Source organism: Lagenorhynchus albirostris, chromosome 12 (genome assembly GCF_949774975.1).
Source record: "Lagenorhynchus albirostris chromosome 12, mLagAlb1.1, whole genome shotgun sequence".
In the NCBI taxonomy this organism is placed as follows: domain Eukaryota; kingdom Metazoa; phylum Chordata; class Mammalia; order Artiodactyla; family Delphinidae; genus Lagenorhynchus; species Lagenorhynchus albirostris.
Genome location: NC_083106.1, coordinates 42,402,118 through 42,417,505, shown reverse-complemented (window position 1 = coordinate 42,417,505; position 15,388 = coordinate 42,402,118). Strand labels below are relative to the sequence as shown.

General features: G+C 37.2%; 1 protein-coding gene across 6 annotated transcripts in view; it reads left to right on the top strand.

The window, feature by feature from the left end:
* Positions 1–15,388, top strand: part of DCBLD1 (discoidin, CUB and LCCL domain containing 1) — a 69,516-nt gene that overhangs the window by 35,864 nt on the left and 18,264 nt on the right. For 4 of the 6 annotated variants that reach the window (XM_060167585.1, XM_060167584.1, XM_060167586.1 and 1 more), the window contains exons 3-5: positions 2,382–2,516; positions 3,863–3,914; positions 7,460–7,532. In XM_060167585.1, the coding sequence (XP_060023568.1) occupies positions 2,382–2,516; positions 3,863–3,914; positions 7,460–7,532 (260 nt within the window). The other 2 variants (XM_060167587.1, XM_060167588.1) reach the window with 2 other exon arrangements.

The following is a 15,388-nucleotide window of genomic DNA, read 5'->3' as shown; positions in this document are numbered from 1 at the left end:
AGGAAAACAGGCATTATTTATTTGTTTGTTTGTTTTAATGTATGTATTTATTTAACGAGTACTTAACACTTTATATCCTAGGTACCATTCTAAATAATTTGCAGGTATTAACTCATGTAAGTAATTGTATATGATGAGTGTTTCTAAAGAGAGAGATGATCCTTTTTATTTGGATTTCATTATAATTTAATAATAGGCAACAACTGAGATCTGGGGCATGTAAACACACAGCATTTCTCTCATGTTATCACATCTTCAGAACGTGACACCTGGACAGGACAGAAGAGAAATTTGATCCCTTATATCAGGAAAGGAAGGCTGAGTTGTGTTCACGATCTTCTGCATCTTTTAGCAGTTTGGTCCCTATGTTGGCTTTGGCTGGTGTGACTAGTTGTACTCACATTGACTTGGAGTGATCTTTTTCTTCCCTTAACCTGATGTTGTCATTGTTGTTCCATTGACTCTTTCTATACTGTTCAATTTTGGGAGAAGTTGATGAAGAATACCGGTCTTCAAAATTGACTTGCTAACCCCTATTTTTAGAGAAATTATCCTGTCTTGCATACTTGACTTTCAAGATGACAGTTTGCAAACTAAACTTCAACTTGAGTATTCTTAGGAAGGTCTTTTTTTTTTAAGCTCCAAATCTAATTTTGTCTTTTTAAAAAAAATTTATTTATTATTTATTTTTGGCTGTGTTGGGTGTTCGTTTCTATGCGAGGGCTTTCTCTAGTTGCGGCGAGCGGGGGCCACTCTTCATCGCGACGCGCGGGCCTGTCACTGTCGCGGCCTCTCTTGTGGAGCACAGGCTCCAGACGCACAGGCTCAGTAGTTGTGGCTCGTGGGCCTAGTTGCTCCGTGGCATGTGGGATCTTTCCAGACCAGGGCTCGAACCCGTGTCCCCTGCACTGGCAGGCAGATTCTCAACCACTGCATCACCAGGGAAGCCCTAATTTTGTCTTTTGAAAGTTCATAGAGCTTCCTATTGCTTTTCAAGCAACGTATTTTAGAAACAATATGTTATACTATTTTGTTTTTTTAACATCTTTATTGGGGTATAATTGCTTTACAATGGTGCGTTAGTTTCTGCTTTATAACGAAGTGAATCAGTTATACATATACATATGTTCCCATATCTCTTCCCTCTTGCGTCTCCCTATGTTATACTCTTAATTGTATAATTTATACTGTGGTATTTCAAAAGCCTTTAGACATTATTCTGCTTTCTTATAAACTTCATTTTACAAATCAAAATAAATTATATGAGTTAACCAGAAGTTGCTGTTAAGAGTGGTAAAGAAGAGAAAGAGAAGTGTGCAAATTGCATGAGAATAAGATTTTTACCCTGTATTGGACAGTCTTTTAATTCTAGAACTTTCTTTTTCTTTACACTTTTTTAAAAAATTGAAGTATAGTTGATTTACAGTGTTGTGTTAGTTTCAAGTGTACAGCAAAGTGGTTTAGTTATACATATATTTTTTTTTTCAGATTCTTTTCCCTATAGGTTATTACAAAATATTGAGTATAGTTCCCTGTGCTATACAGTAGTGGAACTTTCTTGGCAAAAGGGAGCTTGTGAGTTTCTTTGAGCAAATTTAGGAGAATATCATTTTTGTGATAACATTTTCTTTACTACCTGTCTTAGTCTCTCCAGTCTGCTGTAACAAAATATCACAGACCGGGTAACCTATGAACAACAGACATTTATTTCTTACAGTCTGGAGGCTGGGAAGTTCAAGATCATGGTGCCAGCAGGTACGGTGTAGTGGATGGTGAGAGCCCCCTTCCTGGTTCATAGCCATCTCCCTGTGTCTGCACATGCTGGAAGGGGCAAGCAAGCTCACTGGGGCCTCCTTTATAAAGGCACTAATCCCATTCATGAGGGCTCTGCCCTTGTGAAACTAAGTACCTCCCAAAGGCCCCACCTCCTAATACTGTCACATTGAGCATTAGGATTTTAACATATGAATTTGGTTGGCACGCAAGCATTTAGACCATACTTTAAGCAAATTTAGGAGGTCCCTAGAATATCACTTTTGTTATAACATTTTCTTAACTAAATATTTTGATTTTTGTTTGTTAGTCGCTTTCTTATAAAAATTGGAACCTATCTCTTGTGTTGTTCACAATTAACTAGTTCCAAGCTATTTCTTATCTAGAATTGGCCACTTCCCCCATCTTGTTTCTCTGTATAATCAAGTTTACAATCAGTCACTAATTCTTAGTCTCAGTATGAAGCAAAATTTCAGCTGGGTAAAGATTATAATCTTATGTGTATGTGTTGTCTGGTAAAGTTGACATTTAAGGGGAAAAAATGTATATACCAATTCTTTGTACTGGTCTAAATTTTGAAATGAGCTACAAGTGTGCTTTGTTTTTAGGTCCGTATTGTGGAAGCATGACTGTGCCCAAAGAACTCTTGCTGAACACCAGTGAAGTAACTGTTCGCTTTGAGAGTGGATCCCACATTTCTGGGCGGGGTTTTTTGCTAACGTATGCCAGCAGCGACCATCCAGGTATAGCAGAAGGACCAACATAAATCTGTAAACCTTTATCTGTCTAAGAATTCCTCTTGCTAGTCACCATCTCCGGACAGAACTGTGACCTCAGATCCAGAATTAAGATGTGAGGGAAGAGAGGAATGCAGTGTCTTTGTAAGTAGCTAGGTCTGAACTGAATACTTTCATAGCCCACGTTAGACTGATCCGCTGACTTATGTGGGAGAGGGTTGATCTCATTTTCCTAGAAATCATGGATTGTGTATCTTTGGGGCTACCCTCCTGACCCTCCTAAGGTCTGGCTGTTCTCTGGAGCTCTCCACCAACCCCTTTGTTAGCTTAGGGGACAAGCCTTTTAACCAGTGACACCCCCCCACTCCATACACACCAGTGCACCAGCATGGGAGCATGAGAGTATGAGGAGGAGAAAGTCACTGTCACCAAGTGCCCTACCCATCCAGCTAGCGCGTGAGCGGGAGAGAAGGGGAGCATGAATATTGATGGGAAAGGAAAGCGTGGCCTCCCATCCAGGCCTCGAACTCCAGAGTAATTTCCATGCAGCCCAGGGTCTGCCAGGGCCACAGAGGTGCCCAGAGTTTCTGCTGTCAGGCCCCTCCTGCAGAAATACTCTGGGAAGGGGGTACCCCATTCATTTCTCACTCAGCCAATCAGATCTGAGCAATATCCTAGCAGGCCCCTGCATGGCCAGTGTTCAGCATACAGTTCTCCCTAAGAACTACTGAAATGATTAAGGAAAGAAAGAACTTCTGCAGCAAGTGTGGAATATTTTGGAAACTATACTAGGTCCATCTAAAAGCACCAAAATCCACAGTATCTTAGAGTTTCCATTGCTGAGTATTAGTTCAGTTCTATAAATTGCTCCAGAGAGCACGCTGCTTTTAAGTCCTTGGTCCTCATTGATCAAAGCTGATAGGCTCTTTGCTTTCTCACTAAACTCCTGGCCCGGTGGTCGCTCGATTGCCACTAGCTAAATTGTTAAATTAAGATGTTCCTGAACCTTCTCTGAACCACACTGGGCTCTTGAAATGGTTTTCCTCCTGCCAGGGGAGCTTATACACATGGTCTTTTGTAGGTATGTAGTGAATAGTAACTAACCAGGGTTGGGTTTTTTGTTGGAAATAGATTCTGTTGTCATTCACTGGATAAATACTGAAGAACCGTCATTGATGGTAGAAAGGAAAAATGAAGGGAACTGATGAAATCCTGGGGGTAGTGTGTCAGTTTTTATTTATTTTTAAACAGAAGAGTTCAGATAACTAGATAACGAATAAATACTTTTCAAAAACTGTTTCATTTTAAAAGAAATATTTAGAGCTGATTGCAATTATCTTTATTTATGACAGATTTAATAACGTGTTTGGAACGAGCTAACCATTATTTGAAGACAGAATACAGGTAAATACAGTGTCCTAGCTGTGCTGCAGTCATTTGTTGCTGAATATTTTGTTTTCCTTGACATTAAACCAGATAAAGTACCTTACTTGTACTTAATTTAATTTAAAAAAATCATCTATGTTGTAACTAATTAGGAATATTTGAAATGGTTTCTTATACAGCAGAGATCAGCAAACTTTCTGTCAAAGTCCAGATAATAAATACTTTAGGTTTTGCAGGCCGTGCAGTCTCTTTTGCATCTGTTCATACAGTTTCTGTTGCCTTTGTAGTGCAGAAGCAGCCATAGACAGTATATATGTGAACGAATGAGCATGGCTGTGTTCCAAAAAAACTTTATTTCAAAAAAAAAAGGCGCTGGCTGGATTTGGCCCATGGGTCACAGTTCGCTGACCCTTGAGTTCTACTCTAGTACCAATGAGCCAAAATGGAGTCTAGAGTGCATTTTTTTACCGGGCCAGCATTTGGGAGTGACTTTGTAATTCTGGAGGGGTTCATTTTATCTTTCCCACAAAAAAGAGACCTACTGAGAATAGGAGATGAAAATTTTCATCCCAGCTTTACTTTAACTGGAAAAATGACTTAATTTCTTAGATGTACGTTTTCTCATCTGTAAAGTAAAAGTCTAGAGGGGGATTTCTCAGCCTTGGCACTGTTGATATTTTGGATTGGATGATGTGCTGTTGTGTGCATTGTGGGCGTTTAGCAGCACCCCTGGCCTGTATGAGCCAGTCACGATAAATGTCTCCAGACGTTTCCAAAGGTCTGCTGGTGGGCAGAAATCACCCCTAGTTGAGAACCACTGGTCTATAGGTCATTGTCAACAAAAACACTAACAACAACTCTAACTCATTAGAGTGTTTTCTTAGTACCACTACAGGTCTCTGGAGTTAGCATATAGGTAGCTCATGTGAATGTTCCAGTACACCAGCCAGGCAGGTTCTGTTTTACCCCCAAAACAGGCACAAAGCAATTAAATAACCTGCTTCGGGCTACACAATAAATAAGAATACCCCAAAAGTCAAGCTTAAGAGTCCATGGTCCTATCCATCGATACTCTAATAAATGAGATTCTTTTATAATGCAGAATCAACTCTAGTGTTTACTAATATGAAGGTCAGTTGAGAAAAGACAAAAATGAAAATGACCAGTAATTAAATGTTGCCCTCAAAGTTGCTGTTCATCCAATGCAGACATTCAGCAGCATTTTCTTTCCAGCCATACGTGTACAGTCCCGGTGGTGACAGGGCCTCTGGGCATCAATAGTCATTTCCTATCCTCTTAGAGAAAGGAATATATTCAGCCCTACGGTGTGATGTTATGGTGTCAGATCATCTAAGCTGTAGCCCAGCCTGTTTGTAGAGTTTAGTTAAAGATGAGGTGTGATGACTAGTACAGGGCCATATTCCTTCATCCATAATTGTGAAATGCAGAAAGCTTTAAAAGTCAAAAGATTTTTGTAACTCATTTGGTGGCAGTACCTGATTAACGTGACCTTAAATTCAGCTGACAGCAAAATTGGACTAAATTAAACATGAGGCTATTTTGTCTTTATGTATTTGACCTAATATGACTATCCATATATTTGATACAGAGATATTAATGTTTTGATTAATATTTGCAGACCTCAGTGGCGTCATACATCATATACATTATTGGCACTATTTTACTTTTCTAAAATCCCCCAAATTCTGAATTCTGAAATACATCTGGCTCTAAGGGCTAGGATAAGGAACTGTAAACCTGTAATAGGATTTCCATTATTTCTGTTTCTTAATTCCTTGATTATTGCTGTAGTGCTGGATTCCACTAGGTCAATGGGGAAGAATTATGAACCATTTATTTGGGTAGTTTTGATCATTGGATTCTGTTACACATCTAATTTGCTAAGTCAGCAGGAGGAAACTGAGAGGAAATGAAATAAAAGCAACTGCTGTTTTGGAATCTGCTTGGGCTGGTACATTCTTCTTGAACAAACCAAGCAAACATTACTGTAATATGGTATATATAGAAACAAGGGCCTATGGCATTCGTCTTTAAAGGTGTCAATGTTCACATAATGTTTTGAGTTTCCTTTTGCACGTTTTTTAGATGTATGGTTGTCTCTCATGGCCTATTGATATGTTGATGCTTGAAGGAACTACAGAAGAGGAAACTGAATTTAAGGGGGATTATGTGCAATATTCGGGGTCACATAGCTAGTTAGGTAGTAACAGAGCCTGGGTCAACACACCCTAAGCCACAGCCAACCATACCATATGCCATGACATGTTTCTGAAAAGTTTCTTGAAAAATGACTTGAGCAAATGAAATCCTAATTTTAAATATACCTCTTTTAGTCAAACTCATAGAAACAGAAAGTAGTTACTGGGGGCTGGAGGTTAGGGGAAATAGGGAAAGGTTGATAAAAGGGTATAAACTTTCAGCTATAGAGATGAATAAGGTCTGAGGATCTAATGTATAACATGGTGACTATAGCTGATAACACCATATCGTGTAATTGAAATTTGTTAAGAGAGTAGAACTTAAATATTCTCACCAAAAAAAAAAATATATATATATATATATACACGTGTGTGTGTGTGTGTGTGTGTGTGTGTGTATGAGGTGATGGCTGTGTTTAACTAGATGGGAGGAATTCTTTCAGTGTATACGTATATCAAATCATCATGATGTACACTTTAAATATTTTACAATTTTGTTTGTCAACTATACCCCAGTAAAGCTAAAAAAAATATACACCTTTTTTCTGATTGCAAAAGTAATTTATAACTAATGTGGACCATCCCTCTCCAGGCATTTAAACTTGACTAATTCAAATTGAGGTGTGCTGTAAGTATAAAATATACTGCAGATTTTGAAGACTTATTTAAAAAAAAAGACTGGAAATATCTTGATAATTTTTCTGTTCATTACATGTGGAAATGATACATTTTGAATATATTAGGTTAAACAAAATATATGAGTAATATTAATATTAATTTTGCCTGTTTCTTTTGATTTTTTTAATGTGGCTACTAGAATATTTAAATTAACATGTATGGCTTCCATTATGTTCCAATTGGGTAATGCTAGTAGAGTGAATCCAAATTTACAGAGTTAGTAACACAGAAATTGATAGTTTCTCAAACTCCTACACTCAGAGAGAATCCAGAGATATTCTTCCTTGTTATCTTTTTATCCATAGAAAACATAAATTGTTATTTAAACATTTCTTTTCATAAAGACAGGATTATGCTATATATACTGTATTTAGAAACTTTACCTTTTTACTTAACATTTCTTGGACCCCTTAAAATCAATTAAGATGCTTTAGGGAAGCTCATTGTTTAATAGAGTTTATAATGAATTTTGATATCAAACAAATGTGTAAAACTTGCCTTCAGATGAATATTTTAGATAAGTGTGTGTTTTCACAAATCAGGTTTCTGATTTGTCATTAAAGAAAGATATTCCTGCATGTTGTATAGAGGAGAGAAAATACTTTTAAGTATAATTTCACACTAAGTACGACCTAATAAAATATAAATTCTTTATTTTTTTTCCAGCAAGTTCTGCCCAGCTGGTTGTAGAGACATAGCAGGAGATATTTCTGGGAATGTGGTGCATGGATATAGAGATGTAAGTAATTGAGGGTAATTTTATGGCAGGGAGGAAATTAAAAAGAGTTAGTGCTTGTTGCTCTGCCTAAATTCTTTACAAAGTAAAGTCAAATAAGATATAAAACTTTGTAGATAGATGCACAGTTCTCTTTTCTGAGAGTAAATAAGTATAAAAACCAAGGTTATTCATGGCATTCATTCCTATTTTTAGCATTTCCAGTTAAGCATACTATAAATGAAATGGTAAACAAAACCCTTTATATTATTTATATTTATATTAATTATACCTAAGGGTATAATTCCATCCAATTTTTATAAGAGATCATCCTTTTGTTATAATTTATTTCTTTATTTTAATGCTCCAGTTGATTCATGTAATACAGCCAAGGACATGAACATTTTACATCACAGAATAGTGACATTATATCTAGGACCAGTGAAGCCATATGCCCTGCTCATATATATTATTCCCCTCCCTCCTTGCACTCCAATTTCTAATGCCTATTGAAACTCTCTGGGTGATATAAATTGTTCCCAGAAAAAAAGAATTCACAAGACATCATTTTTCTAAAGTATATATCTTATATCCAGATACACAATCCTTTATTTCTTACTATTTACAGATTTCTATCCTGGAAATCTGATACCTGATTTTTAAAAATTTGCTATTCAAATAGTTGGGTTTATAGCTTATGGGAAGGGGCTTGAGTTATTAGAAATGTGAAATTCTATATAGTGATGGAACTTTTCTAAGAGTTCTTTATGCACGGGGAAAACATACATGTTCTAGGAGATTGATCACATATCTCCAGCAGGAGGAAAATAACTTGGCTTTAATTTTGCTTTCGGTACATCCTGATTCTGGAAGCAGCAGGTTTTGTGATTTTGCTCTTTGTTTCCTTTTTCTTGTGTTGTCTTAATTTACAAGATTGACACAGGATATTTACTTGGACTAGAAACTGAATCTTAAAATGATTTACACTACCTCAATTTGAAAATACACTCGGCACAGGCTGAAGTCCTAGATGACTTCAGGAAATTAACCAAAAGAACTAAAAAGTTGAGGTATAGTCCCCCTAGCAATATAAAGTTTTAATTTATTATTTTCCTGTCCTGTGTAAGAAACTTAAGAATTATATGCAGAAAGAGAAATAGCATTGTTTCTTTCTTGCTTTATTTGTTGATCTCACCTCCTCTTGACAGAGCTCTCTTTTTCAGAGTAACAGGTTAATGGTTTCCTGGGTGGTAGGCCTCAGTACATGATCTGGAAGTGCTAACGAACAGGTTTCCTATTTGACGCACTAACTGGTTTTACACCATTTGCTTCCAGTATGATTTCACCTGGAGGGAAAATTTGTATTTTGAAAACTAATCTCTTCAAAGAAGTCTGATTAGTGTCTTTTTTTGGTATATGTTGATACTGTGTGTATATTAGATATCTATTGCTACATGACTATTACCAAAAACTTAGAAGCTTGAAACAACACATACATTCTCTCTCATGTTCTGTGGGTCAGGAGTTTGAGCATGGCCTGCTGAGTTTGAGTGAGGGACACTCACAAGGGGGTATCCAAGGGGACACAAGGGTGTCAGTGGGGCTGCAGTTTCATCTGAGTCTTGACTAGGAAGATATTTGTTTCTAAGCTCACATCGTGTTGGCAGCATTCAGTTACTGATGGGTTGTTGGATTGAGGACCTCAGTTTCTTCCTGGATTTTGGTTGGAGGCTGTCCTCAGCTTCTTACCATGTGGACCTCCCCAACATGGCTACTTGCTTTTTTTTTTCTTTCTCCCTCTGATTATTTTCTCTCCGCCATCTGTGTACCATCTTTATTTTTTTTTAATTTTATTGATGTATAGTTACTATATAATATTATATGTTACAGGTGTGCAATATAGTGACTCACAATTTTTTTAACATCTTTATTGGAGTATAATTGCTTTACAATGGTGTGTTAGTTTCTGCTTTATAACAAAGTGAATCAGTTATACATATACATATGTTCCCATATCTCTTCCCTCTTGAGCCTCCCTCCCTCCCACCCTCCGTATCCCACCCCTCTAGGTGGTCACAAACGACCGACCTGATCTCCCTGTGCTATGCGGCTGCTTCCCACTAGCTATCTGTTTTACGTTTGGTAGTGTATATATGTCCATGACACTCTCTCACTTTGTCCCAGCTTACCCTTCCCACTCCCCATATCCTCGTGTCCATTCTCTAGTAGGTCTGTGTCTTTATTCCTGTCTTGCCCCTAGGTTCTTCATGACCATTTTTTTTTCTTAGATTCCATATATATGTGTTAGCATATGGTATTTGTTTTTCTCTTTCTGATTTACTTCACTCTGTATGACAGACACCAAGTACCTCCACCTCACTACAAATAACTCAATTTCGTTTCTTTTTATGGCTGAGTAATATTCCATTGTATATATGTGCCACGTCTTCTTTATGGCTTAGGTAGCTTCCATGTCCTGGCTGTTGTAAATAGTGCTGCAGTGAACATTGTGGTACATGACTCTTTTGGAGTTATGGTTTTCTCAGGGTATATGCCCAGTAGTGGGATTACTGGGTGGTATGGTAGTTCTATTTTTAGTTTTTGAAGGAATACTGTTCTCCATAGTGGCTGTATCAATTTACATTCCCACCAACAGTGCAAGAGGGTTCCCTTTTCTCCACACCCTCTCTAGCATTTATTGTTTGTAGATTTTTTGATGATGGCCATTCTGACTAGTGTGAGGTGATACCTCATTGTAGTTTTGATTTGCATTTCTCTAATGATTAGTGATGTTGAGCATTCTTTCATGTGTTTGTTGGCAGTCTGTATATCTTCTTTGGAGAAATGTCTGTTTAGGTCTTCTGCCCATTTTTGGATTGATTGTTTGTTTTTTTGATATTCAGCTGCATGAGCTGCTTGTAAATTTTGGAGATTAATCCTTTGTCAGTTGTTTCATTTGCAAATATTTTCTCCCATTCTGAGGGTTGTCTTTTCATCTTGTTTATGGTTTCCTTTGTTGTGCAAAAGCTTTGAAGTTTCATTACATCCCATTTGTTGATTTTTGTTTTTATTTCCCTTTCTCTAGGAGGTGGGTCCAAAGGACCTTTCTGTGATTTATGTCATAGAGTGTTCTGCCTATGTTTTCCTCTAAGAGTTTTATAGTATCTGGCCTTACAATAGGTCTGTAATCCATTTTGAGTTTATTTTTGTGTCAGCTGTTAGGGAGTGTTCTAATTTCATTCTTTTACATGTAGCTGTGCAGTTTTCCCGGCACCACTTACTGACGAGGCTGTCTTTTCCCCTTTGTGTATTCTTGCCTCTTTTATCAAAGATAAGGTGACCATGGGTGCGCAGATTTATCTCTGGGCTTTCTGTCCTGTTCCACTGATCTATATTTTTGTTTTTTGGGCCAGTACCATACTGTCTTGATTACTGTAGCTTTGTAGTATAGTCTGAAGTCAGGAAGCCTGATTTCATTTTACTTTCTCAAGATTGCTTTGGCTATTCAGGGTCCTCTGTATTTCCGTACAAATTGTGAAATATTTTGTTCTAGCTCTGTGAAAAATGCCAGTGGTAGTTTGATAGGGATTGCATTGAATCTGTACATTGGTTTGGGTAGTATAGTCATTTTCACAATGTTGATACTTCCAATCCAAGAACATGGTATATCTCTCCATCTGTTGGTATCATCTTTAATTTCTTTCATCAGTGTCTTATAATTTTCTGCATACAGGTCTTTTGTCTCCTTAGGTAGGTTTATTCCTAGGTATTTTATTCTTTTTCTTGCATTGGTAAATGGGAGTGTTTCCTTAATTTCTTTTTCAGATTTTTCATCATTAGTGTGTAGGAATTCAAGAGATTTCTGTGCATTAATTTTGTATCCTGCTACTTTATCAAATTCATTGATTAGCTCTAGTATTTTTCTGGTAGAGTCTTTAGGATTCTCTATGTATAGTATGTCATCTGCAAAGAGTGACAGCTTTATTTCTTCTTTTCCGATTGGATTCCCTTTATTTCTTTTTCTTCTCTGATTACTGTGGCTAAAACTTCCAAAGCTATGTTGAATAATAGTGGTGAGAGTGGTCAACCTTGTCTTGTTCCTGATCTTAGTGGAAATGGTTTCAGTTTTTCACCATTGAGAACAGTGTTGGCTGTGGGTTTGTCACATATGGCCTTTATTATGCTGAGGTAAGTTCCCTCTATGCCTACTTTCTGCATGGTTTTTATCATAAATGGGTGTTGAATTTTGTTGAAAGCTTTTTCTGCATCTATTGAGATGATCATATGGTTTTTATTCTTCAGTTTGTTAGTATGGTGTATCACATTGACTGATTTGCATATATTAAAGAATCCTTGCATTCCTGGGATAAACCCCACTTGATCATGGTGTATGATCCTTTTAATGTGCTGCTGGATTCTGTTTGCTAGTATTTTGTTGAGGATTTTTGCATCTGTGTTCATCAGTGATATTGGCCTGTAGTTTTCTTTCTTTGTGACATCTCTGTCTGGTTTTGGTATCAGGGTGATGGTGGCTTTGTAGAATGAGTTTGGGAGTGTTCCTCCCTCTGCTATATTTTGGAAGAGTTTGAGGATAGGTGTTAGCTCTTCTCTAAATGTTTGATAGAATTCGTGTGTGAAGCCATCTGGTCCTGGAGTTTTGTTTGTTGGAAGACTTTTAATCACAGTTTCAATTTCATTGCTTGTGATTGGTCTGTTTATATTTTCTGTTTCTTCTTGGTTCAGCCTTGGAAGGTTGTGCTTTTCTAAGAATTTTTCCATTTCTTCCAGCTTGTCCATTTTATTGGCATATAGTTTCTTGTAGTAATCTCTCATGATCCCTTGTATTTCTGTAGTATCAGTTGTTACTTCTCCTTTTTGATTTCTAATTCTATTGATTTGAGTCTTCTCCCTTTTTTTCTTGATGAGTCTAGCTAATGGGTGATCAATTTTGTTTATCTTCTCAAAGAACCAGCTTTTAGTTTTATTGATCTTTGCTATTGTTTCCTTCATTTCCTTTTCATTTATTTCTGATCTGATCTTTATGATTTCTTTCCTTCTGATAACTTTGGGGTTTTTTGTTCTTCTTTCTCTAATTGCTTTAGGTGTAAGGTTAGGTTGATTATTTGAGATGTTCCTTGTTTCTTGAGGTAGGATTGTATTGCTATAAACTTCCCCCTTAGAACTGCTTTTGCTGCATCCCATAGGTTTTGGGTCATCATGTTTTCATTGTCATTTGTTTCTAGGTATTTTTTGATTTCCTCTTTGATTTCTTCAGTGATCTCTTGGTTATTTAGTAGCATATTGTTTAGCCTCCATGTGTTTGTATGTTTTACAGTTTTTTTCCTGAAATTGATATCTAGTCTCATAGCGTTGTGGTTGGAAAAGATACTTGATACGATTTCAATTTTCTTAAATTTACCATGGCTTGATTTGTGACCCAAGATATGATCTATCCTGGAGAATGTTCCATGAGCACTTGAGAATAAAGTATATTCTGCTGTTTTTGGATGGAATGTCCTATAAATATCAATTAAGTCCATCTTGTTTAATGTATCATTTAAAGCTTATGTTTCCTTATTTTTTTCATTTGATCTGTCCATTGGTGAAAGTGGGGTGTTAAAGTCCCCTACTATGATTGTGTTAATGTCGATTTCCCATTTTATGGCTGTTAGCATTTGCCTTATGTATTGAGGTGCTCCTATGTTGGGTGCATAAATATTTACAATTGTTATATCTTCTTCTTGGATTGATCCCTTGATCATTATGTGGTGTCCTTCTTTGTCTCTTGTAATAGTCTTTATTTTAAAGTCTTTTTTGTCTGATATGAGAATTGTTACTCCAGCTTTCTTTTGATTTCCATTTGCATGGAATATCTTTTTCCATCCCCTCACTTTCAGTCTGTATGTGTCCCTAGGTCTGAAGTGGGTCTCTTGTAGACAGCATATATATGGGTCTTGTTTTTATATCCATTCAGCCAGTCTATGTCTTTTGGTTGGAGCATTTAATCCATTTCCATTTAAGGTAATTATTGATATGTATGTTCCTATTACCATTTTCTTAATTGTTTTGTGTTTGTTATTGTAGGTCTTTTCCTCCTCTTGTGTTTCCTGTCTAGAGAAGTTCCTTTAGTATTTGTTGTAAAACTGGTTTGGTGGTGCTGAATTCTTTTAACTTTTGCTTGCCTGTGAAGGTTTTAATTTCTTCATCAAATCTGAATGAGATCCTTGCTGGGTAATCTTGGTTGTAGGTTTTTCCCTTTCATCACTTTAAATATGTCCAGCCACTCCCTTCTGTCTTGCAGAGTTTCTGCTGAAAGATCAGCTGTTAACCTTATGGGGATTCCCTTGTATGTTATTTGTTGCTTTTCCCTTGCTGCTTTTAATATTTTTTCTTTGAATTTAATTTTTGATAGTTTGATTAATATGTGTCTTGTTGTGTTTCTCCTTGGATTTATCATGTATGGGACTCTCTGCACTTCTTGGACTTGATTGTCTATTTCCTTTCCCATATTAGGGAAGTTTTCAACTCTACTCTCTTCAAATATTTCTCAGTCCCTTTCTTTTCTTCTTCTGGCACCCCTATAATTCAAATATTGGTGCGTTTAATGTGTCCCAGAGGTCTCTGAGACTGTCCTCAGTTCTTTTCATTCTTTTTTCTTTATTCTGCTCTACAGTAGTTATTTCCACTATTTTATCTTCCAGGTCACTTATCCGTTCTTCTGCCTCAGTTATTCTGCTATTGATTCCTTCTAGAGAATTCTTCATTTCTTGTGTTGTTCATCATTGATTGTTTGCTCTTTAGTTCTTCTAGGTCCTTGTTAAACGTTTCTTGTATTTTCTCCATTCTGTTCCCAAGATTTTGGATCATCTTTACTATCATTATTCTGAATTCTTTTTCAGGTAGACTGCCTATTTCCTCTTCATTTGTTAGGTCTGGTGGGTTTTTACCTTGCTCCTTCATCTGCTGGGTATTTCTCTGTCTTCTCATTTTACTTACCTTACTGTGTTTGGGGTCTCCTTTTCCCAGGCTGCAGGTTCCTAGTCCCATTGTTTTTGGTGTCTGCGCCCAGTGGGTAAGGTTGGTTCAGTGGGTTGTGTAGGCTTCCTGTTGGAGGGGACTGGTGCGTGTGTTTTGGTGGATGAGGCTGGATCTTGTCTTTCTGGTGGGCAGGTCCACATCTGGTGGTGTGTTTTGGGGTGTCTGTGGACTTATTATGATTTTAGGCAGCCTCTCTGCTAATGGGTGGCGTTGTGTTCCTGTCTTGCTAGTTGTTCGGCCTGGGGTGTCCAGCACTGTTGCTTGCTGGTCCTTGAGTGGAGCTGGGTCTTAGCGTTGAGATGGAGCTCTCTGTGACAGTTTTTGCTGTTTGATATTACAAGGGGCAGGGAGAGTGGTTTGTCCAGGCTAAAATCCAGCTGGAGGAGGTCATGGAGAGGACATACTGGTTGGATGGAGACGTGGACCCAGGCAATTCAGCAGCTCAACTATCAGGTTAGCGGAGGCACCTTCCACCTAAAATGTTTATATTACATTTTAATACTTTGTCAATACTTTTTCGTACAAGTTGATTTTTCCTAAAGGAAGACTTAAGAAAATACTCCAGTTCTGGGATGATTCGATAACTGCTTTGAGAGTTAAGTCTTCTCATGCTGATCTGCTTGGCCATCTTTGTGGCTCAGTGAACTTCAGGGATGCTTAGTTCCATCAACCTTCAAGTTCATGAGTCTTGCATGTGTTCTCCTCAACTGTCCATTGCATTCCCTTCCCTGAAGAATTACATTTACATTATTTTGTTTGTTTAAGGTAATTACTAATTAACATAGGCTTTCCTATATTTACATTTCGGTGAGGTTTAGACCTCAAAATAGCTAGAAAATAAA